Source organism: Somniosus microcephalus, chromosome 15 (genome assembly GCF_052327205.1).
Source record: "Somniosus microcephalus isolate GS21.2 chromosome 15, FLI_Smic_1.0, whole genome shotgun sequence".
Taxonomy (NCBI): domain Eukaryota; kingdom Metazoa; phylum Chordata; class Chondrichthyes; order Squaliformes; family Somniosidae; genus Somniosus; species Somniosus microcephalus.
This window is the reverse complement of record NC_141001.1, coordinates 25,882,459-25,907,464: the sequence shown is the minus strand read 5'-3', so window position 1 is coordinate 25,907,464 and position 25,006 is coordinate 25,882,459. Positions and strand designations below refer to the sequence as shown.

The 25,006-nt window shown below is 47.9% G+C and overlaps 1 protein-coding gene across 1 annotated transcript in view; it reads right to left on the bottom strand.

The window, feature by feature from the left end:
• Positions 1-25,006, bottom strand: part of f2 (coagulation factor II (thrombin)) — a 203,030-nt gene that overhangs the window by 128,190 nt on the left and 49,834 nt on the right. Inside the window, exons 6-8 of the mRNA XM_086007573.1 lie at positions 14,461-14,597; positions 13,061-13,354; positions 12,161-12,292 (exon numbers count right to left, since the gene is read on the bottom strand). Of these exons, the coding sequence (XP_085863699.1) occupies positions 12,161-12,292; positions 13,061-13,354; positions 14,461-14,597 (563 nt within the window). The remainder of the gene's footprint in view (positions 1-12,160; positions 12,293-13,060; positions 13,355-14,460; positions 14,598-25,006) is intronic.

The window sequence follows — 25,006 nt, the reverse complement described above, 5'->3', positions numbered from 1 at the left end:
CTCGGAGAGTTTCAAAAAGGCAGAAAAGAAAAAGAAGAAGCAGAAAATAATAACTGTTTAAAATATTATTACTTCTACTACCTCAGTCCGAACACTACGAAAGGTGCTAAATTTGTAAAAAAAATCCAGGGACATTATCAAGACAGCCAGTGGGTTGTATAAGTCCGCACTGCTGGTTCAACAGGACGAAAGTACAAGCTGTTAAAAAAAAAAAAAAAGGCTATGGAGGATGCTGTCTGGAACGAATTAATACCAGAGACTGAATTTATGAACTGTTCCCACAGAGACTGAACCTGTAAACTGATTCCACTGAGAGTATGTTTGTAAACTGTTATATGACGTTGACTCCATTGAGAGTATATCTGTAAATTGTTATATGACGTTGACTCCATCGAGAGTATATCTGCAATCTGTTTATATAAAGTTGAAGATTGTATGTTTAACGGGATTCTGTAAGTAATAAGCTAGGAAGGGAGGAGTGTTGTGTATGTAACCGTTTACCTTTAAGGGAACTATAGAATGTAACCGTTCGCCTTTAAGAGCACTACTTTAGGGTGGCACTATCTATTGGCTCATGTATACTGTAATACCGATAGTGACCACACCAGTATATAAGGGTTGTGATACGTTAACTAGGGCAGAATCGCCCGAGCCTCTGAATAGTAAAGACGTGTTTTATTTTGTTAACAGTGGAGTCTGTGATTATTTATAATACAACCCACAGACTTAACAGTTTCTGTTGTAGCTTACGAGCCTTGTCTGCCCACACCTCATCTCTGTGGTCAGGTGTGATATAACTGGGAAGTCGTGTACGGATTTTCCGACCCAGTAAGAGCTCAGCTGGAGACTTGCCACTTGCTAGCGGGCCCGCCCTGTACGACATCAGGGCCAGATATGGGTCAGTGTTGCTGTGTGCTGCTTTCTTCAATAGTCTTTTCACAATCTGTACTCCCTTCTCCGCCTTTCCATTAGCCTGAGGATAGAGCGGGCTGGAGGTTACATGATTAAACTCATACTCTGAAGCAAATAACTGAAACTCATGACTGGCATAGGGAGGGCCATTATCAGAGACCAGGGTTAGAGGGATGCCCTGCCTGGCAAAGATTGACTTCAGGTGAGTTATCACAGCTCTTGATGTAGTACTGGACAAGAGAGCAATCTCCGGATAATTGGAATAATAATCAATAACTAACAAATAGTCTTTTCCTTCATAGTGAAATATATCAGTTCCGACCTTTTCCCAAGGTTGTGATGGGAGCTCTGTGGTAATGAGGGGCTCTTTTGCTTGCTTGTAGTGATACTCCTGACATGTAGCACACTCGCTGATCAACTGGTCAATATCAGAGTTCATGTTTGGCCAGTAGAGTGCCTCACGTGCTCTCCTTTTCGACTTTTCTGCACCCAGATGCCCTTCGTGTATCCTGTTGAGCATTTCTCGTCGCATAGAGGTGGGCACTACTACCCTGTCACACTTAAGCAGTAATCCATTGACCACAGAGAGCTCAGACTGAATGTGATAATATTGTTTACATTGTGGCGTTGCCACATTGGGGAAACACTGTGTGTATGTAGATAAACCTGTATAATCCCCTTTTAACTGCTGTATTCCCCTCCCCCCGCAAGACAGTTGCAAGCTGAGAGGAATAAGGCATGTTCAGACTTGCCTGCTGCTGAGAGAAGGAAAACCAATCAGGTTCCAGCAGGTGACCAATCCGTGAGTCATCACAGGCTCGCGGGCTTTACGAATTCAGTACTGTATTGTGAGAGTTGGAGTAAAGACCTATTTCTTGTAGCTCGCTGTGTTGCCTATTTCTTTACGCGGGAGACTGTAGTCTCTCACATTGGTGACCCCGAATGCCGGCGGCCGAAGCCCCCGACTCACGTAGCCCTACAGAGGCCAGCAACGACCCGACGGCAACCAGCAGCAGCCCGATGTCGGCCGGCGCCGCATCCTTGAAGCTCCCCACCTTCTGGGAACACCAAGCACCAGCTTGGTTCGCGCACACGGAGGCCCAATTCACCCTTCGCAGGGTTCAAGGTGATGAAGAAAGGTACCTCCACGTAGTCTCAGCACTAGCAAGCTCTACCGCCGCCGAAGTTCTCGACCTGCTGGGGAACCCACCACAGACCGGCAAGTACTCAACCATTAAGGGCCGCTTGCTGCAGGCTTACGGCCTGTCCGGGGAGGAGAGGGCCCGTAGGCTTCTTTCACTACCAGGCCTCGGCGACTCTACCCCGACCCAGTTGATGAGCCGGATGCTTGCGCTCCTGGGCTCTGAACCGCAGTGCTTCTTGTTTCGGGCCCTTTTCCTCAGCCTGCTTCCTCAGCAGGTACAGACTGCCCTCGCAGGGTCCCCGATCACGGACTGCATACAACTGGCAGCCGCCGCGGACAAAGTCTTCGCCATCGCCCAACTCGGCTGCGCAGCCGCGAGGCTCCCCGACACCACAGAGCGCGCGCCGCCACGCCAGGCCGCAGAACTATGCTACTACCACGCGCGTTTCGGCCACAAGGCCCAACGCTGCAGAGCACCCTGCTCTTTCGATCAAACCAAGATGGCCGCCCGGCCCAACGCGCCAGCCCCGCGCCGCCGTCTAGGCCCGCTCGACCGCACCCCCGCTGCCACGATGGCCATCGGCACCGCAGGTAAACTGCTGTACATAACCGACTCCCTTTCAGGGCGCAGATTCCTTTGCGACACCGGGGCCCAATGCAGCATAATTCCTGCCTCCCAGCTCGACATCCAGGCAGGCTGCAGCGGCCCACCCCTCGTGGCGGCAAATGGCACAGCCATCGCTACTTTTGGAAAGCGACGGGCTGAGGTTTGTTTCAACGGCCAGCGATTTACATGGGATTTCGTGACGGCCTCGGTGGCACATCCCTTGCTGGGCGCCGATTTTCTTTGCGCCCACGGACTCCTGGTCGACATCCGCGACAGGCACCTGATCGACGCAGCAACTTTCGCTTCACTGGCCTGCCAGCAGAGCAACAGCCCGGCCCTCGTCGGGTCCTGCTCCGCCCCGGCGGACGAAGACTACGCCCGCCTACTCGCAGATTTCCCGAGGCTCACACAACCGACCTTCTCTGCCGCGGCAGCCAAGCATGGTGTCGAGCACCACATCGCCACTACGGGACCACCAGTGTTCGCCTGAGCCAGACGCCTGGACCCAGCCAAGATGGCGGTGGCCAAGGAAGAATTCGCCACGATGGAGAAACTGGGCATCATCCGCCGCTCGAACAGCCCCTGGTCGTCCCCCCTCCACATTGTGCCCAAGCCGGGCAGTGGCTGGTGCCCCTGCGGCGACTACAGACGGCTCAACGACGCCACCACGCCCGATAGATACCCCATTCCGCACATCCAAGACTTCTCGGCACACCTAGCAGGAAAGTCAGTCTTTTCCAAGGTCGACCTGATTCGCGGCTACCATCAGGTCCCCATCCACCACGCAGACGTCCAGAAGACGGCGGTCATCACCCCCTTCGGACTGTTCGAGTTCCTGCGCATGCCCTTCAGGCTCAAGAATGCTGCACAGGCCTTCCAACGGCTCATGGATTCCGTCCTACGGGACCTGAGCTTCCTGTTCGTCTATCTGGACGATATCCTCGTGGCCAGCACCAGCAAGGCCGAGCACATCGCGCATTTGCGCTCTCTTTTCCAGCGCCTCAACCAACACGGGCTAATCGTCAACCCGGCCAAATGCCAGTTTGGAGCAGCCCAAATTGACTTCCTCGGCCACAGAATCTCGCCAAGGGGAGCCATTCCCCTACCTTCCAAGGTGCAGGCGGTGGCGGACTTTCCCCAGCCCACCTCGGTCAAGGCGCTGCAGGAATTTTTGGGGATGGTCAATTTCTATCACCGTTTCATGCCCAAGGCCACCTCACTCATGCGGCCCCTCTACAAAGCCACCAGGGGCAAAACGGGCAAAGAGCAACTCACCTGGTCCAGCAAGATGGCAACAGCCTTCCACCAGTCCAAAAGCGCCTTGGCCAACGCCACACTACTGGCCCACCCCATCCCGGGCGCCAAGACCGCCCTCACCACAGATGCCTCGGATTACGCCGTCGGCGCTATCCAGCAACAGTGGGTCGAAGGCGCGTGGCAGCCACTGGCATTTTTCAGCCGACAGCTGCGCAAGAACGTGCAGGCCTACAGCACGTTCGACAGAGAGCTCCTGGCCCTGTTCCTGGCAATCCGGCACTTCCGTTTCCTCCTGGAAGGCCGGCCGTTCACCGCATTCGTGGACCACAAGCCGCTCACTTTCGCCATGGCCAAAGTAACCGAACCCTGGTCCGTGCGCCAACAGCGCCAACTTAACTTCATCTCGGAGTTCACCACGGACATCCGCCACGTCCATCCGCCACGTCGCCGGCAAGGACAATTTGGTGGCCGACTGCCTCTCAAGACCCTCGCTCCACGCAGTGCACCTGGGCGTCGACTACGCCAGCATGGCGAGAGACCAGGCCGCCAACGCGGAGATCCAGGCCCTCAGGACGTCAACCACCAGCCTCACTCTGGCCGACATCCACTTCCATGCAGCCGGCACAACCCTCCTGTGCGACGTCTCAGTCCCCTCGCCTAGGCCGGTCGTCCCATCCGCCTGGCGCAAGCGAGTTTTCGACATCATCCACGGCCTCTCACATCCAGGGATGCGTGCGTCTCAGAAACTCATGTCCGCCAAGTTTGTCTGGCCTGGACTCCACAAGGATGTGAGAGGCTGGACCAACACATGCGTGGCGTGTCAGCGCGCTAAGGTCCAGCAGCACACCAAGGCGCCATTGGAGTGTTTCCCGGTGCCCGAGAGGCGTTTCGGCCATGTCCACGTCGATCTGGTAGGCCCCTTGCCGCCGTCGCACGGTTTCACACACCTGCTCACGATCGTCGACCGCACCACCAGATGGCCCGAGGCGGTTCCCCTCGCCTCCACCACCACGACCGACGTCGCGCGAGCGTTCGTCTCGACATGGGTGGCCCGGTTCGGCGTGCCGACCGACATATCCTCGGACAGAGGCCCCCAGTTCACCTCCCACTTGTGGAATGCCATCACCGCCGGCCTCGGCACCAAGCTGCACAGGACAACAGCCTACCACCCGCAGGCCAACGGGCTCTGCGAGCGCTTTCATCGTTCCTTGAAAGCCTCCCTCCGCACCAGCCTGGCCGACACCAGCTGGATCGACAAACTACCCTGGGTCCTCCTGGGATTGCGCACCGCGCCCAAAGAGGACCTCCGCGCCTCCGCGGCCGAGATGGTCTACGGCCAACCGCTCAGAGTACCAGGCGACTTCCTCCCCCTGACAACGGAGCCGTGGTCGGCCGCCAGACAGCTTTCCCTGCACCAGGGCGCGGCCCAGCAATTCCGTCCAGTGCCCACTTCGCAACACGGCCCACAGCCGTCCTACGTGCCTCGGGACTTACGATATGCGGAGTTCGTCTTCGTGCGCCAGGACGCGCACAGAGGCCCGCTGCAGGCACCATACACCGGCCCCTTCTCAGTATTGGAGACGGGGGACAAAGCTTTTCTTATCGACGTCGGCGGGAAGCCGGACCTTATTTCAGTAGACCGCCTCAAACCGGCGCACCTGGACCTCAGCTTCCTGTTTCGTCCAGCTCTTTCCCCACGGCGGGGCAGATCTCCCGCGTTGGCGGCGGCCCCACAAGAGGACCAAGACACGCCAGAACCTTACTTCCCGGCCGACGCCCCACCTTCGCCGGCAGCCCGTCCAGCCAGCCCACCGGCAGACCAGCCACCAGACCAGCCGACGAACCAACCGGCCGACCTCCCAGACAGCCCTCCTCACATGCCAGATGGCTACTACAGCCGCTACGGCCGTTTGGTCAAACCTCCGCAGAGACTGACTTTTACAGTTAACGAGGATTCTGGGGGGCGTATGTGGCGTTGCCACATTGGGGAAACACTGTGTGTATGTAGATAAACCTGTATAATCCCCTCTTAACTGCTGTATTCCCCTCCCCCCACAAGACAGTTGCAAGCTGAGAGGAATAAGGCATGTTCAGACTTGCCTGCTGCTGAGAGAAGGAAAACCAATCAGGTTCCAGCAGGTGACCAATCCGTGAGTCATCACAGGCTTGCGGGCTTTACGAATTCAGTACTGTATTGTGAGAGTTGGAGTAAAGACCTATTTCTTGTAGCTCGCTGTGTTGCCTATTTCTTTACGCGGGAGACTGTAGTCTCCCACAACATGACCCTTTCTTCCAGCCCTCTTGAAGATTTCTCATTACTTTACTCAGGACTGGGTCCTTTGATGTCTCTGTGACTATCACTGATAGTTTCTCCTGTGTGGCGGGCAATGCTGCATAGACCATATCCACATGAAGAGCTACATCCTCTTCTGATTCACTGTTTTGTGTTGCAAACGGCGCAGCCCTGGATAGTGTGTCTGCAATGAACATTTGTGTCCCTGGCACGTATGTTAGCTCGAAATCGTAACGTTGAAGTCTCATCATCAGGTGTTGTATCCGTGGTGATATGTCACACAGATTCTTCTTTGCGATCCTTAGCAGTGGCTTATGGTCTGTTTCTAGGATAACCTTGGGAAGACCATAGATGTAGGTATGAAATTTTTCACACCCAAATGCCAAGCCAAGGCACTCCTTCTCGATCTGCGCGTACCGGCACTCTGTAGCCGTCATGGAGCGTGACGCATACGCCACTAGTCGCCATTCTCCTTCATCTTCCTGTAGAAGGACAGCCCCTAATCCATTCTTAGAGGCATCTGTGGACACTTTTGTCCTCTTTTTAGGGCAGAAGAACTTCAGTACGGGTTCACTTGCTAGAATGTGTAGCAGCCCCTTCCATTCTCTCTCATGTTCATGTCCCCATTGGAACTCAGTCTCTTGGTGCAGCAGTTTTCTCAGATGAACAGTTTTCTCTGCTAGATTTGGAATGAATTTTCCTAGGTAGTTAACCATGCCAAGGGCCCGCTGAACCCCTTTCTTGTCCTTTGGTTTCTCCATGTCATGTATAGCTTTTACCTTTGACTTGTCTGGCTGAATCCCCTCCGCAGAGATCTTGTCTCTGAGGAATGTGATTTCATTGACACCGAACTGACATTTGTCTTTATTTAGTTTGAGTCCATACTGCTGTATTCTCTGAAGTGTTTTCTCCAGTCTGGTGTCGTGCTCCCCTTGAGTGGAGCCCCATACTTCCAGATCATCCACGTAAACCCGCACTCCCTCCAGGCCCTTGATGATTTGCTCCATTGCTCTGTGAAAGATTTCTGGGGCAGAGCTAATACCAAAGGGCAGACGCTGGTAGGAGTATCGACCAAACGGGGTGTTAAAAGTGCACAGCTTAGCACTTTCTTCATCAAGTTTCAACTGCCAGAAACCATGTGAGGCGTCCATTTTGGAGAAGACTTTCGCTTCTGTCATTTCGCTGACTATTTCCTCTCTCTTTGGAATTTGGTAGTGCTCTCTTTTGATATTGGCGTTAAGGTCCTTGGGATCCATGCAGACACGCAATTTATCAGTTTTCTTTGAATTGACGCAGACCATGGAATTTACCCAGTCAGTCGGTTCCTCAATCTTCTTCATGACAGCTAATCCCTCCATGCGGTCTAACTCTTTCCTCAGTTTTTCACGGAGAGCCACTGGAGATCTCCTGGGTGTGTGAATCACAGGTTGGGCATCCTCTCTCAGTTTGATGGAGTATGTAAAGGGCAGTGCTCCGAAACCCTGAAAGACATCTGCACATTTGTGTGCTATAGTCTCATGAGTCAGATTTGTAGTATCTTGGAGGGCACTCTGCACACAGTTCTGTTCATTGATAGTATAGATTCATTTTACCAAGCCCAAATCTACACAGGCCTTGTCCCCCAACAGTGACTCATGTCCTTCAGGCACTATAACAAAGGTCAGTGGGTGAATGTGATTTTTTACCTTAACATTCAGCCTACACGTTCCTTTTGTTTCAATGCTTTGTCCATTGTATGCCTTCAAAGACACAATCTTGTTCAGTATTTTAGGTCGCACTTTGAGATTCCGTGCATCACTCCAACTTATGAGGTTTGCCTTAACACCTGTATCTAGCTTAAAGGGAAAAATGGTGCCATTTACCAGCAAGAGAGCTATCCAAACTTCAGTCTGTGGTCCTACAGAGTGCACTTCATTAACATTGTTGCCCTGTTTTGACTCATTTTGCACCATTCCAACAAACAAAGTCTCCGCTCCTGTCTCTTCAGTCGCAACAGCATGCACTGTCTTTTTACCTTCAGTTTTCTCTTCTAAAAAACACATCTTGGCAAAGTGATTCCTGCCTTTACATTTTGCGCAGTTCTTCCCATAAGCAGGACACTGTCTGGCCACGTGTTTATAACCACACCGTCTGCATTCGTAAGGCGTATTCGTCTTGAACTCCGTGGGCCCTCTTGTGTCCCTTTTGTGTATCACATCCACTGGCAGGTTTTTCAGCCCCAGGGCGCTCTCTTCTGCTATGCTGCTCCCTTTGAACGTTTTCGTGTGCATGGCTGAGAGTTCACTAGCATGACAAATTTTCACTGCTGCATCCAAATTTAGGTCATTATCTCTAAGCATTCTCTCCCTCACCTTCTTGTCGAGTATTCCAAAAATGACTTGATCGTGTATCATCGATTCCTTCAGGTCCTTAAAGTTGCATGTTTGTGCTTTTATTTTCAAGTCCGTCAAAAAAACATCAAAGGATTCTCCTTGCTTTTGCACGCGGGAGTGAAACACGAATCTCTCATACGTTTCATTCTTTTTTGGAGTGCAGTATTCGTCGAACCGTTCTATCACCTTGTCCAGATCATTTTTATCATCTTCGGCTGCAGATGTAAATGTGTTAAACAGCTCGATTGCCTGCGAGCCAGCCACTGTTAGCAACAAAGCTACTTTACGTGTTCCAGAGCTAGTCGAAGCGTCAATCGCTGTGAGGTAGAGAAGAAAGCGTTGCTTGAAGACACGCCAATTTTCATCCACATTTCCTTCTAGTTGCAGATTAGCCAGAGGTTTAATTCCTTCCATTGTTGTAGTATGTCCTTATTGTGAGTTCTATAAATCCTGGTACCATGTAATGTTATCTTAGTAACGTAATTATGAGTCTCACAAGCAGTTGTTGAGGAGAACCATTTTATTCAGTCCTGCTTCTGTGTCTCCCAGTACAGTTGAAAGCATGGCCAAGATGGCATCAGATCCCGCCCCCGGATATGACATCAGCCATCAACCAGCTGTCAATCAAACCCCCGCTGTCCTTACAACAGCTACGGTTATCCTTACACTCGCAAGCAGCCTTTTGTCAACAGACGTGATGGTTAGTGTGGTTCCATTCCAATCAGGGGAGTATAGCATAATGGGGTGGGATGGGGGGCATGGGGGAAGCATGGACTGCAGCTGGAAAGTGGAATATTGCTGGGGGAGGGGGAATGGAGCACAGTGATGGGTGATGGCTGGGGAGTGGAGTATAGTGGGGAAAGAGCAGAGTATAGTGGGCTTGGAAGAGCTGGGAGTGAGGCACAGAATTTTAACATTAAAACCACTGAACCTCAAGAGAATTACTGGTTTATCTTAATTATTATGTCAAAGATATGGTGAACTCTGATGGCTGGTCTGAGAGAAAATTTATTTTTCCTTTGTCTGATTCCCAGAAAGCTGTCTCTGGGAGCATTTTTTTTGTTAGTCAGTAAATTGTGGTGTCTTCAAAGCATCAGAAACGTTTAATGATTGTCAGCATGACTGGCCATTCACAGAACATGCCACAGTTTTCTGCAGGCAGGCCCTGCCCTCCTGATCCAAAACAGCTTAAGACTCAGTGACAGGCTTAAGCTGCACTGTGGGAGCTGAAGTCCATCAGTGTGACACCCACGTAGTGACACTGCAGTGCTTAGAGACTTCAGTACTTGGTCCAACTTCATTCAGAAAGGCTGGGGAATGCACCAGCACACGGGACTCAGCTTCAGAGAGATGGCAGGGCTGTGTGGTAAGAGCTTCTCAGAGGCATTGCTAACACACAATCATTGACTTGATGAGTAAATGTAATTATGCCAACCAGTGCGATAAAATTGTTCAGGGTATATTAATGAGCTGTATTCCTTTCGAACATTTCCCTTACGAATCAGAAGCTCTAGCACCTCGAATCTTTGCTTTTGCAAAGATCTCTTTCCCTTAAAGACTGATACAATCCTAGTTCACCAGTACCATCTGCAAGGTAGCCTCTCCCTTGGATGGAATTGGAGGGCATCATGAGTTAATGCCTGGTACATCAGTATATCTTGCTACGTTGGTGGTTCGACAGTTAATTTTTCATTGTCACCCTCTGAATCTGCCATGACTCCACCACCTTGTTTTTGTTTTACCTCCATGGTGAGATACTGCTGCAGGACAAAGTAATGAAACATGCAACAGAGGAAAATTATTTGCGAGACCCTGAGGGGGGTGGGGAGTTTGGACTGTAAAGCTCCTGAAGCATTGCTTTAAGATTCCAACAATAAGTTTTATAATCAAAGCATTATTGTAGGACGAGGTTCATTGTACTAGGCTCTGCTTCTGTCTGTAGTCTGTATGGGGGTCACAAACCATGGCTGTAAGGGTCACCTTGGTCCCTCGAACCATCCTTTTATCTTTGCTGCCCCTTCAAAGTAAGGATGGTACGGATGATTGCTTTAAAACAAAGAGAGCTAAGGGTGAGCTGACATTCATGTCCATTACGTCCATTGGTGGTCATATACCAGCTGGATATTAAGAGGATAAAAACCCTTACAATTGATACAGGGTACAGCATTGTGCACAGGAGGCCCAAAATGGCAATATGGGCTGATGACTGACCTCCTGGACTCTTGGAAAGCCAGCCGCCCTGTAGAACAGTGTTGCACTTTCGTGATGTTACTGCTGATCAGCTGGAGATAGATCTGTGGGCAGCAAACTGGCTGACACTCCACAGGTAGCTTGGGAGGAGCCCAGTGCATTAAAATTGAGGGCCAAGGTGACTTTGAGGGCCACGGACAATGCCACATGGATCACTGACTGTTTGAAGCTCTTCGCCAACGACACAGTGCAGTTCCTGCTGAACCTCCACCTCCTGAGTCACAACAATGCTGTCATTCCCCAGGCAGCTGTGCCTAAGTTGGTATGTTGATGTGCTCATGTGACCTGATGGTACATAAGAACATAAGAAATAGGAGCAGGAGTCCTGATTTCCATAGCCCTTGATTCCCCTAGAGTCCAAAAATCAATCTATCTCAGCCTTGAATATACTCAAAGACTCAGCATTCGCAGCCCTCTGGGGCAGAGAATTCCAAAGATTCACAACCCTCTGAGTGAAGAAATTCCTCCTCATCTCGGCCTTAAATGGCCGACCCCTTATCCTGAGACTATGCCCCTAGTTCTAGACACTCCAGCCAGGGGAAACAACCTCTCAGCATCTACCCTGTCAATCCCCTTCAGAATCTTGCATGTTTAAATGAGATCACCTCTCATTCTTCTAAACTCCAGAGAGTATAGGCCCATTCTACACAATCTCTCATCATAGGACAGCCCTCCCATCCCAGGAATCAATCTAGTAAACCTTTGTTGCACCGCCTCCAAGGCAAGTATATCCTTCCTTAGATAAGGAGACCAAAACTGAGCACAATACTCCAAGTGTGGTCTCACCAAGGCCCTGTACAATTGTAGCAAGACTTGCTCTTATATTCCTTGTACGCCTTGCATGGCTACTTGACATTGTTCCTGTTCTTGTTGGTCCTTCCCTGCAGTGCAGGTTTCAACTGTCAGAACAAGCAAACAGACTGCAGCAACGGTGGCTTCATGTGAAGGCTGAGAATGACCCACACATGAGATGCCCGAAGCTTGGAATATGGTGCTTTTTCCACTTAGCTACCCATTATGCTGGCAATCAAAAATCTATTTTTTCTTACGTCACTCCGCCCCTTATGAAATACCCTCCAGCATATCAGTCCAAAGTTTCACTTGTGAGGACCATTCACACTGTGCTAGGCACAGGACTGTCTCTCAGAGGCCAACACTGATTCCAAGGCTCAGACGCAGCGCTCTGCCTGCACTCAGTCAACTTTAGTTAGAGCTACAGCGGCCCAGTGGGGGAGTCTGAACACAGTGATAACTAAACTGATTCTAAGCAAAAGTATGGCTCATTTCCAGTTTAACAACAATGATAAGAATCCATCTGAACTTACCACTCTCTCCTTTACCAAAAAAGCGAGGATTGAAGGAGGTCTTGTACTCAGTCTTAGTTGTTCGACCTGATATTTTCGTTTGGTCATCCATGTCCACCAGTGTTGGGACTGTGAATGGATCCACGAGGTCGTCTGTAAAGTGGAAAGAAATCTTAATAAGTATGTACAATCTGTCTGGAACGTAAAGACTAAGTGGGTGCGAATCCAGCTGAAATCAACCACAGCATTTTTCGTAGTGCAGTTCCGGCTAAGAGGTTGTTTGACAGTGGGGTGAGGGATAAACCTGAAAGTTATCGAGGATTGGAGTAGGGGTTGGGACCATCTGCTATGGATGCAAGGGAAGGTGCCAGGGAAAAGACAGCTGGAAGATCACTTACCTGCTGCGCATTTCCAACATTTTCTCTTAATCCATAGTCTCACCAGAACCTTGATAATGTTAAACCCATGACCTCTATTTCTATGCTGGCATTCTAAGCCAAATAGTCTTTGTACAAGGTATGTTGTCCTTTTGCATTCTCTATAAACATTCTACCACTATAAACTGCAAGTTCTTGCATCAGAACATGCAGATCATGTTTCATGCAATTCTCATTCCCCTGATAATTGATTCCCATGATTAGTTAACAACTCCATTACCGTTGTATCGTGCGGCTATCAGGATGGTAGAAGGCGAATTGGATGGACCTTGTTCTTCCATCGCCTAGAAATTCCTATGATGTCAAAAGCTTGGAGTGCATTATTCCCTGTGCCATTACACAGTCATTGACTCCTCAGTGACACAGTCAACAAACCCAATATGGTGCTAGTTGTTCCTCCACAAGCAATGTGCATATTATACAAAATAGACAGGGCCCTTGTGGCGACTGTTAACTGTATGAGCAGAACCTTCCACTAGCTTACCGCAGTAATTGAGATTACAGTAGTCGGTTTCTAATGTCGGGTCGGTGGTGAAACACCACACGCCATCTTCATCGTCATCTGGATTCCTGCAGTAATTTCCTTCTAGATTTGCTGTGGGGTTGTTCCCTCTGGTATAACTGTGGTTGTGAGGGTATTGTGAGTCCCAAGCCTGGCAATGCTTTCCACTTTCAGTTACATTCAGTGTTCCTCTGTAGGTTGATCCTTGATTTGAGATACAAGGACCGAGTGGCTCTGGTCTTTTTGGTTGAAATGGTATTGGTGGCAATGTTTCACCTAAACAAGCAAAACAAAAACCTGTAAGATCCAGCTGAACGCCCCTAATTTTGAGATGGGCAATGGCATGTCATTGCAAACCACACCTATTGTGGTACCATGCACAGCTCCCCAAGCTAATAGCTGGACTTATCTAACTGGCTTGTGCCTGTAAATCTTCAGTTGGCCATTTCAGTGCTCCAGTCAGGAAGGGAGGCAGCACTCCCCAGGGAACGAGGGAAAATTGAATAGGAGTCACGCAGCCCAAGTACCGCATTAGCATGAGCTTGGGATACCTCACTGCCTGCCCTCTGATGTGTGGTACAGGGTCACCGAAAGTGGATTCAATGTACATAAAATGCTGATAACAATCCCTTGAATCTACAGCATTATTTATCATGGAGTCATGCAGACCTGGAAGGTCCTGGGTCTGTCCTCCGTTACTGATCTCAGCCATGATGCTACAGTTGACTCAGCATCTCTGGGGTAAGGAGGAGAAGAAAGTCATCCAGGACCACTGCACCTCTCTCGAACTGCTTGTGTGTGGATGCTTGGGTGAGGAGAGGAATAGGCTTGATTTTGACCCACCCCTCCCCCACCATGGTTCAGTGGCTTACTGCCTCGGCATGAGAACTGTCACTTGGACAAGGTACAGTATGCTGGTGCCAGCATGACCAATGCCTTCAGGATAGAATGGGTAAGGGGAAAAAATTCAAAAGGAATATTCAAGTAAAAAAACAAACATGTCGATTGAGAAAATATTAGCATAACCAGTAGAAACGCCAATGGTCACCGCTCACCGTCTGTGCAGCACAACGTTTGGTATATATGGAATGCATTGCTACCTCCCAGATCTATGCCCATCTCTCGCGTAATTCCCTTGAATCGAGTTACTGCCCCTCCAGAGCACTGAAACAGCCCTAATCAGAGTCAGGGATGACAATCTCTGTGACTTTGGCTGTGGTGGGCTAACCCCTCTTTGTCCTCCTCACACTTTTACAAATCAAGCTATACGTGTTAAAATAAAAACACAATACACACAACGTCCACAAGAAAATGCACTCACAACGAACTGGTGTGTGAATCTGGGAGAAAGAAAAGTAAGCAAAATAATAAGTGAGACGCACCACAATGAGGAATGTAACACTCTTCTGTTTTAACTCTTGGGTCTGTCGTGTAGCACCATGGCCCCCTGTGACTGTCACTTGGATTTCGACAGTAGTTATTAATAAGGTCAGATTGGTTGTGTGTCACTGGATTGTAACTGAATGTATAAACAGAAATGATCAATTAGTAACAAGAGAAAAAAAATCCATTAGATGTTTGAGATCCAATCGTAATTCCTAATCAGGAAGCTTATCCTGTACCAATGGGTACTTTCTTTAGCACTCAAGTGACTCTGGAATATACTTACTTCCCCTCCCTTCCTGAACACTCCAAAGCCTTGTGTGATAGCAAAATACTGCGGATGCTGGAAATCCGAAATAACAACAGAAAACGCTGGAAAAACTCAGCAGGCCAGGGCAGCATCCGTGGAGAGAGAAACAGAGTTAACGTTTCAGGTCGATGACCTTTCGTCAGAACTGGAAAAAAGCAGGAAATGGAAAGCAGGTTTAGGGGCTGGGAAAAGGGGGAGGGGATGAAAGTACAAAAGGGAAAGTCAGTGATAGGATAGAAAGCAGGAGAGATTAAGAGACATTGAGAGACATTAAGAGATATTCAAGGTGAGAGGAGGTGGTAATGGAGCAGGTTAAGGAACAATTGATGGCTCTAGTACGATAGGATGGGGTGTGAATGTTGTTCTTGCCTCTCACTGGAGGTTAATCAGGCTTCTGAGATCCCGATTGCATTGTAGTTCCCAACTGTCACAACAGCCTTGAATTTAGTCATCTTGTTGTGAATGCTTCTAACATTAATTCATATAAATTATTTTCTTGATTCACTGTTGTTAATTTTCACAGTTTGTTTACCCTTCTCCCTGTCTGACTGATTAAAATCCTCCCCCACTACTGGATTTATCCTGTCTGCAACGACAAAATGGAGATAGTCCGCTAAATAGCTTGCCCCTGCCCAAAGTCCTAGCAATCTAAACCTCTCTCTTGTACACTAAACAATGACGTGTCTAATCTGTTTAGTACGGTGCGTCGCACTGCCAGTAATCCTGGGATTACAACTCTGAAGGTCTTAAACTTCAAGCTAGATCCTAACTCCTCAAAATCCCTCTGCAAGACCTTCATCAGCTCCTTCCTGTCATTGTCTCCCATACAATCCAGGACATCTGGCTGATTCTCCTCCCTTCCCAGAAGTTCTTCCACCTTCTCCATTATGTCTCTTAACCTGACACCTGGGAAGCAATACCATTTGAGATTCCCTGTCCCATCTACAAATCAGGTCCCTACAAATAACACCTCTGTTTTCAATGGATACAGCAGAAAGGGTAAATAGGGAGGTGGCAAAGGCTTTAAACTAGTAAGATGGGGGGAGGGATCTACAAGAAACGTAACCAGCCTAAGTATAAACAAAACTGGAAAAGAGAGCATAGGAAAGAATAAAGTAAGGGAGTACATTGGTGGCAAAGAGAAACTATGAAATTAAATTATCAAGGAACATAAAACAAAATAGTAAAATATTTTACAGGCACATCAATAAAAAAGGAAGGTTGGGATGGGAATAGGGCCATTAAGGGATAGACTGGATAATACCACAGGTAACGTTAGAGAGATGGCAGAAATATTAAATAATTATTTTGCTTCAGTATTTACCAGGGAGATAGACAGGTGGACATGACATTGGATGATGAGATTAGTAATGAGATAAGTGCATTTAAAATAAAAAGAGGGGATATATTAAATTAATCAAATTCAAAGAGGATAAAACCCCTGGTCCAGGTGGATTGCATCCACGCATTTTGAAAGAATCCAGGGAAGAGATAGCAGAGGCATTACTACACAGAGTTAATAATTCATTAAAAAAAGGAGTAGGGCCAGAGGACTGGCGGATAGCTAATGTAACACCTATATTTAAGAAGGGAGATAGAACATGTCCAGGGAATTATAGACTAGTCAGCTTAACATCGGTGGTAGGATAAATAATGGAATCCCTACTAAAGGAGAAAATAGAAGAACATCTAGAAACCAAAAATAATAGAATGAATAGTCAGTATGGATTTCAAAAGGGAAAGTCTTGCTTGACCAATCTTATTGAACTTAATGCAGTAGATGTAATTTATCTAGATTTTCAAAAGACCTTCGATAAGGTACCCCATAATAGACTGATGAACAGGTCAGAGAATGCGAAGTCAGGGAACAAGTAGCAGAATTAATAGTTAGCTGGCTTCAAGACAGAAAGCAGAGAGTAGAGGTAAAGGGTATCTATTCACAGTGGGTAGTGGTGTTCCACAAGGATCAGTGCTGGGACCACTGTTGTTCACAATTTATATTAACGATTTAGACTTTGGAATCAAAAACACAATTTCTAAATTTGCGGATGACACCAAATTGGGGGTCAATACTGAGGAGGACTGCAACAAATTACAGGAGAAAAGAAAAAGAAAAGAAAGACTTGCATTCATATAGCACCTTTCATGACCACTGGATGTCTCAAAGCACTTTACAGCCAATAAAGTACTTTTGAAGTGGAGTCACTGTTGTAATGTGGGAACGTGGCAGCCAGCAAGTGTGGGCACAGCAATGTGATAATGACCAGATAATCTATTTCTGTTATGTTGGTTGAGGGATAAATATTGGCCAGGACACCGGGGAATAACTCCCCTGCTCTTCTTCGAAATAGTGTCATGGGATCCTTTACGTCCACCTGAGGGAGCAGATGGGGCCTCGGTTTAACGTCTCATCCGAAAGACGGCATCTCCAACAGTGCAGGACATTAATAAACTTGCAGAATGGGCATATAATTGGCAAATGAAGTTCAACACAGATAAATGTGAGGTATTACATTTTGGTAGGAAGAATAGGGAGGTCACTTATTACTTGGAGGGTGCGAGCCTAGTTGGGGTAGAGGAACCAAGGGATCTCGGAGTACAAATACACAAATCACTAGAAGTTGTGACACAGGTTAGCAAGGCCATAAACAAAGCAAACCAAGCACTAGGGTTTATTTCTAGAGGTATAGAATTGAAAAGTACGGAAGTTATGCTAATCCTCTATCGAACCTTGGTTAGACCACACTTAGAGTACGGCGTACAGTTCTGGTCGCCATATTATAAAAAGGATATAGAGGCACTGGAGAGGGTGCAGAGAAGATTTACATGGATGATACCAGAAATGCGAGGGTGTACATATCAGGAAAGGATGAACAGGCTGGGTCTCTTTTCTCTTGAAAAAAGAAGGCTGAGGGGTGACCTAATAGTGGTCTTTAAAATTATGAAAGGTTTTGATAGAGTGGATACAGAGAGAATGTTTCCACTTGTGGGGAAGAGCATAACTAGAGGCCATCAATATAAGATAGTCACCAAGAAATCCAATAAGGAATTCAGAAGAAACTTCTTTACCCAAAGAGTGGTGAGAATGTGGAACTCGCTACCACAGGGAGTGGTTGAGGCGAATAGTATAGATGCATTTAAGGGGAGGCTAGACAAGCATATGAGGGAAAAGGGAATAGAGGGTTATGCTGATAGATTTAGATGAGGGAAGACGGGAGGAGGCTCGTGTGGAGCATAAATGCCAGCATGGACTGGTTGGGTCGAATGGCCTGTTTCTGTGCTGTATATCCTATGTTGCTCTCTTCCCAGTGTGTAATCCCTTGCTCCACAGTGTTGTGGTGGTGGTCATGAATTCTCTTCCCCCATTTCTCCAACCTTGTCCTTAACATAGACGTCAAAGAACTTCCACCCTGAACCTAGGCCTGGTACCAGTGGCATGGCTGGAGTCGACTGACGTAAGGTTGCTCTTACTCAGTATGTGCCAGGACTCCAGTCAGCCTCTCAGAGGCCTACTCAAAGAGCACATAGGAGGCAGGGACAGGCTGCCCGAGACTCAACCATCATGAACTTAAGAACATAAGAAAGAGGAGCAGGAGTAGGCATTTCGACCTTTCGAGCCTGCCCCGCCATTCAAATAAATCATGGCTGACCTTCTGCCTCAACCTTCCTGCGCTATCCCCATATCCCTTGATTCCCTTAATATCCAAAAATCTATCCATCTCTGTCTTAAATTCACCCAACAACTGAGCATTCACAGCCCTCTAGGGTAGAGAATTCCAAAGATTCATAACCCTTTGAGTGAAGAAATTTCTCCCCATCTCAGTCCTAAATGGCCAACCCCTTATTCTGAGACTGTGACCCTTAGTTCTAGACAGCCCACCCAGGGGAAATATCGTCCCTGCATCTACCCTGTCAAGCCCTTTAAGAATTTTGTATGTTTCAATGAGATCACCTCTCATTCTTCTAAACTCTAGGGAATATAGGCCTAGTCTAATCAATCTCCCCTCATAGGACAATCCCCTCATCCCAGGAATCAGTCTAGTGAACCTTCATTGCACTCTTGCTAAGGTAAGTATATCCTTCCTTAGGTAAGGAGACCAAAACTGTACACCGTACTCCAGATGTGGGCTCACCAAGGCCCTATATAATTGCAGTAAGACTTCTTTACTCTATACTCCAATTCCTTTGTAATAAAGGTTAACATACCATTTGCTTTCCTACTTGCTTGCTGTACCTGCATGTTAACTTTCTGTGATTTGTGTACAAGGACCCAGGTCCCTCTGAATGCCAACATTTCCCAGTCACTCACATTTTAAAAAACACTCTGCTTTTCTATTTTTCCCACCAAAGTGAATAACTTCACATTTCTCCACATTATATTCCATCTGCCACGTTCTTGCCCATTCACTTAACCTGTCTATATCCCTTTGCAGCCTCTTTGCATCCTCCTCATAGCTTACTTTCCCACCTAGCTTTGTATCGTCAGCAAACTTGAATACATTAAACTCGGTCCCCTCAGCTAAGTCATTAATATAGATTGTAAATAGCTGAGGCCCAAGCACTGATCCTTGCCGTACCTCACTAGTTACAGCCTGCCGACCTGAAAATGACCCGTTTATTCCTACTCTCTGTTTTCTGTCCATTAACCAATCCTCAATTCATGATAATATATTACCCCCAATCCCATGAGCCCTAATTTTGTGTAATAACCTCTTGTGTGGCACCTTATCGAATGCCTTCTGAAAGTCCAAATACACCACATCCACTGGTTCCCCCTTATCTATTCTTTTGGTTACAACCTCAAAAAACTCTAACAAATTTGTCAAAGACGATTTCCCTTTCATAAATCCATGTTGACTCTGCCTAATCATATTAAGATTTTCTAAGTGCCCTGTTACCACGTCCTTAATAATAGATTCTAGCATTTTCCCTACTACCAATGTCAGTTAACTGGCCTGTAGTTCCCTGTTTTCTCTCTCCCTCCTTTCTTGAATAGCGGGGTTACATTTGCTACCTTCCATTCTGTGGGGACCATTCTAAAATCTAGGAAATTCTGGAAGATCAAAACCAATGCATCCACTATCTCTGTAGCTCGTCTTTTAAAACCTTATGATTTAGGCCATCCGGTCCAGATGGACAGAAAACAGAGAGTAGGAATAATCAGGTAATTTTCGGGTTGGCAGGCTGTAACTAGTGGGGTACTGCAAGTATCAGTACCATTAATTAGTACCATTAATTTCTCCAGTACTATTTCTTTACTAATCCTAATTTCTTTAAGTTCCTCATTCTCACTAGACCCTTGGTTCCCCACTATTTCTGGAATGATTTTTGTGTCTTCTATCGTGAAGACAGGCACTAGGGGCTCGATTTTAATAGCCCTGAGGAAGTGGGTTTGGAGGCAGGTCTGTTGGGAAAATCGGGAAAATGGCTTCAGACACCCAACCCGCCTCCATCCCGCCCCCACCCGATTTTCATGAGTGTCTGTTTAGCCGCTCCCAAACTGACCCGTCTCCAACTGGTGGAACAGGTAGTTAAGGCAGTTAACAGCCTGTTAACTGCCTTGCTAATCCTATTTTCATAGTTGTTTCTCATTTTCCTGCTTCTGGCTCCATTTCCCGACTTGTCAGAAATGGGCCAGGTTCAAGGAGATGAGTTGCTGGAGGACATGATTTGTAGGCATTGGTGGAGCACTTTAAAAGCGCCCCTGTAACATGGCTGACATTCAAATGCAACAACTTTGCTGTTGTAGGTATGGGATAAGATTTTGCACATCTACTGATGTGTGACTGTTCAAGCTGACACCCATCTGCAGTGTGACATGAATGGAATAATTTCAGGCCACTTCGACTGTGCGCTTACAAGATTGTTGCCTCAAATGAAATCTATAGCAAGGGGAAGGGAAACATTATGTCCTCTCATCTTGATCCTCATAATCATGGGAGTAGCAGCTGCGTGGCTCAGCACAGATCTTCCTGGGAAGAGGAGTAGGAGGAGGACAAGGGGCGCCTTGCATGCCCTGTTGTGACCAATACAGCATCCCTCCAGTTCACTGCTGCCACACTAGCATAAGCTTACTCTTCAACCATAGGTGGCTACCAAATGGCTCTGTAATTGCAGGCGACACTTGTCCAACGTCATACTTCATCTCTGCTATATCCTGTTATTTCCTATCACTTTTACCATCAGCATTACTAAAGCAAGTCGTCCTGAGCCCTCAAAACGCTTTTGCCATTTCCCATAACACATAGGCCACACAATCAACTGTTTGACATAATTGATCTTTAACGCATGACAAAAGGATAATATACCAGCAAGAGTCAGAAAAAAAAGAAACATCACCCAAGTGACTCCCCTTGTGACTATAGGTGCTTAATCTTTCTCTTATGCATGCTTCTACGTGGTGCTTCCCCTGTGGCTTCAGCAGATGTAGCGGCACCTCGCTGACAAGGATGCTGCGCCTGCTTAGATATCTTTGGCGGGCATCCTCTGGGTTTGGGAGCCTGTGAGGGCTCTTCAACAGTCTGCCCTTCCTGCGTCTATGCAGGGGCTGAAACGGCCATCTCAGATGTCTCTGCAAAGTGGCTCTCTTACTGGAATGGTCGTGTGAGCGTTTTGAGCGGAGCTCACACTTCCTTCTGTCCTGCCAACAGCATCCCTCTCATGGGTCAGCTGCACCTCAGTGCTGGCAAGTGGCTGGAGAGCACCTTGCTGCACTTCAGGGGGGCCATGAGGACCCGTATCTGCACTGGCAGTCCTCCTCAAAAGGACATCCATGAAGCTCTGGTCTCTCTGCTCAATAGCTGCCCATCGCTCCTCCAGAGATGTCAGTCTATTCTGAACAGTCACCATGTTTTCCTGACTCTGGCAACTTATTTCCTCCATGGCCGTAACCATCCTTTCCACTGAGGTAGCCAGCCTTTCCATGGAGGTTGCCATCCTATCTATGGTGGTGCATTCATGCGCCATTGCCTCTACCATGGCAATGCTGATGTTAGAGATGGACTCTTCCATTCTCTGCACACTCGCACTAACTCTGGAGGCAAACCCTTCAAGAGAATCCTGCACTTGTTCCTGTATTTCACGAACTGCTCTTTTTCTGGATGGCCCCAGAGGCACAGCGTCTGCATGCAGCTCAGCAGAGCTAGGAGAGTCCTGCGACCTCCGCAGAGGACTCTCCACTGCTGTTGCTGTCTCCACCATCTGCTGATGCTTACTTGTGCGCTGTGATAGATCATGTGGCAACACTACCCTAACTCATGAGGGCCCCACCGAGGTGTACGTTGCTGCGCTGGTGCTGAGTGCACTGAGTCCTGGTGACGCTGCTCCCTCAGAGGCTTCAAGTTCCTCGGAGGAGTTGTTTGGTTCTTCGTCCTGGATCGTGGGGAGGGGGGCACTCGATGGTCCTGTGGGAGAGTAAAGGCATGATTTAGACATCTGATATTGATGTAGCAGACACATCCTTTTGAGTATATGACACAAAGCGATTCTCTATTAACATTGTATGCCATTGCTTTCTGAGAGGGATGAAACTCTGTTATGTCACCAGCTTCCTCTAGTGTGCCCGTCTCTCCATTGCCCACTTCCAGTTCCTCGCCACCTCCAACAATATTGTTTTCTGCCTCCTCAGCAGTGGTCAGTGTTGCTAGGGTAGGTGTTCCTCCTCCAGTCATTGCTCTCTCCCTCTTATTGTGGGCTATCTTTTCCTGCAAGGAGGGACACAAGTGGTGTTTCAGCCACAGTGATGGAGTGAGTGTGAATATTTCCTACCATAGAAGCTTTGAGTGAGACAAAGATGGGGTAAGGTGCCAAGGGGAAGGTAGCTCCCTGTTTGTTGTTAGTTGTTGTCACTGCATGACAGTGAGAGCGAGTCTAAAGGGTGCATAGGCAGGATGCTGAAGTGATTCAGTGCAGAGACAGAGATGGATAGGAAAGGGCGCAAGGGAAGTAAGAGTACGGTGGGATGTGAAGGAGGAGGCTTACAACACTGAGTGCTGGTGATGAGAAGAGAAGGGAAGCAGAGTGAAGGCAAGTGAGATGAGATACTCACTTTTGGTGTTCTCACAAGATCATTAAACCTTTTTCGGCACTAGATCCATAACTGTGCCTAAATGGACCTTGCGCTCACTTCCTCAGCAATGCGCAGCCAGGCTACCTTGGTCTGCTAAGGAGGCTTCCTCCGGCCATCAGGAGGGAAGAGAATCTCCCTGCGCCCTCTGACAGCATCCACAAGAACTTGGAGGAACTCATCATTAAAACGAGGAGCTGCCTTGCCTCTGGAAGAAGTCATAGGGGTAGATTTTGCCGAACTTGTTGGGAAGAAGGCGGGACTTCCCCTTTCGGGTTTTTGACCCGCCTACTTTGACGTCCGGCCAATCTGCGCGATTTTCCCTTGATTGACCTTGTTGAGCCCGCCCAGCGGGCTCAGCAGGCTAATTAAGGGCCACCCGGCAACAGGTGACGTCACAGACTGAGATTTCATCTGTCAAGAGTTCTTGACAGATTAAATATCAGTGTCTCACGGCTGTTTGAAGCTGTGAAACACTGACACTCTGAGTTCTAAGCTGAGTCATTCTGCACAGACTCAGTTAGAACTCTCACCGACACTCAAAGCTGAAGGCTGTCACTTTTGCCAGCTCGCAGCCATTCAGCTTTAAGTGCCGGCTGAGTGATGCGCTCTCGACGGCTACAGGAAGAAAGGCTGTTAAGGTAAGTACAGGTAAGTAAAAGTTCTTTACACACTTTAGACACACCAAATACACTTACCTTTGCACTCATGCACCCATCACTCACCTGAGCGCTGACATCGCGACCCCTCCAACTCCTTCAACCCGATGGCCCGCCTGCTCTACCTGGCGTGGTTTGGAGCCATCGGGAAACCCACACGAAACCCCTCAAAATAGGGATTAGGCTAAAAACTGCCTGTTAACTACCTGTTAACAGGCAGTTAATTGGCACTAATCCCTTCCTGCCTGGTTTCGGCGGGTCCCAGTGCGGGGCAGGTACCCGCCGCCCCTGAAACTTACGTGGGGCGGGGTTTTGGGCGGGATGGTGTCGGGACCCCCAAATTTGGGATTTCCCCCCCCCCCACACGCTTGAAACCCCGCCTGACGGCGCCCTGAAAATCTAGCCCTATAGTTTTTAAATCAAGTGCAGGAAACCACAATAGAAAGGCTCAGGCTGGATGGCAGCTTTAAAAGCAGCTGTTATTATGAGATCATCAGAGGCGGCCAGCCGACCTGATCCCACTCATTGGACCGGCCAGCGCACCTCTTTGAAGTTAACAAGCTCATTGAATAAAAATCGCAACTCTGCAGCTGTTCCTGCCGGAAGCGGCTCCAGAACCCGCCCACCGTGCAACCCGACTCCAACCTGCCTCGGGAATTAAAATCGAGCCCAAAGTATTCGTTTACTGTCTCTGCCATTTCCTTATACCCCACCATAATTTCTCCTGTCTCTGCCTGTAAGCGACCCATGTTTACTTTCGCTAATCTCTTCCTTTTTATATACCTATAGAAACTTTTACAATCTGTTTATATGTCTTCTACTAGTTTACTCTCATATTCTATTTTCCCTTTCTTTATCAATTTCTTGGTCATCCTTTGCTGAATTCTAAAATCCTCCCAATCCTCAGGCTTACTATTCTTTTTGGCAACATTATATGAGACAAGCCCCAACTCAACAACCTCTTATTCAAATCAGCAGTCAACCGCCTCTTGTGATGTGGACCCTCAGATGGCTCCTAAAAGAAACACTAGGATAGGTCAAAGAGAAGCACGTCTGACCACCCAGGGGGGAAATGGTGATCAGAATTAGGACCTGTTGATCTATAATAAACAAGATGTTGCACTCTGAATTGACATTCATGCCAACTATGAGCTTTTGAAGCTAACAGTCAGTGTTTTAACTTGTTTTAATGTAATAAAACGTCCCAAGGCACTTCACAGGAGTGTAAATTGATTAAAAAATTAACAACGAGCCAAAAATATTAGGACACATGACCAAAAGCTTGGTCAAAGAGATTTTAAGGAGCGTCTTAAAGTAGGAGAGAGAGGTAGAGAGGCGGAGAGGTTTAGTGAGGTAATTCCAGAGCTTAAATAGATTGTTTGGTTGGTGGGCAATCAGACATTACTTTTTTCCACTGTTAGTTGTGCATGAATTTGAGGCATTGTTTTCCGATGAGCTGATGGTTTCCGAGAATTGCAATTACAGGTGTGTTCAATTCGTGTTTTTTTTAA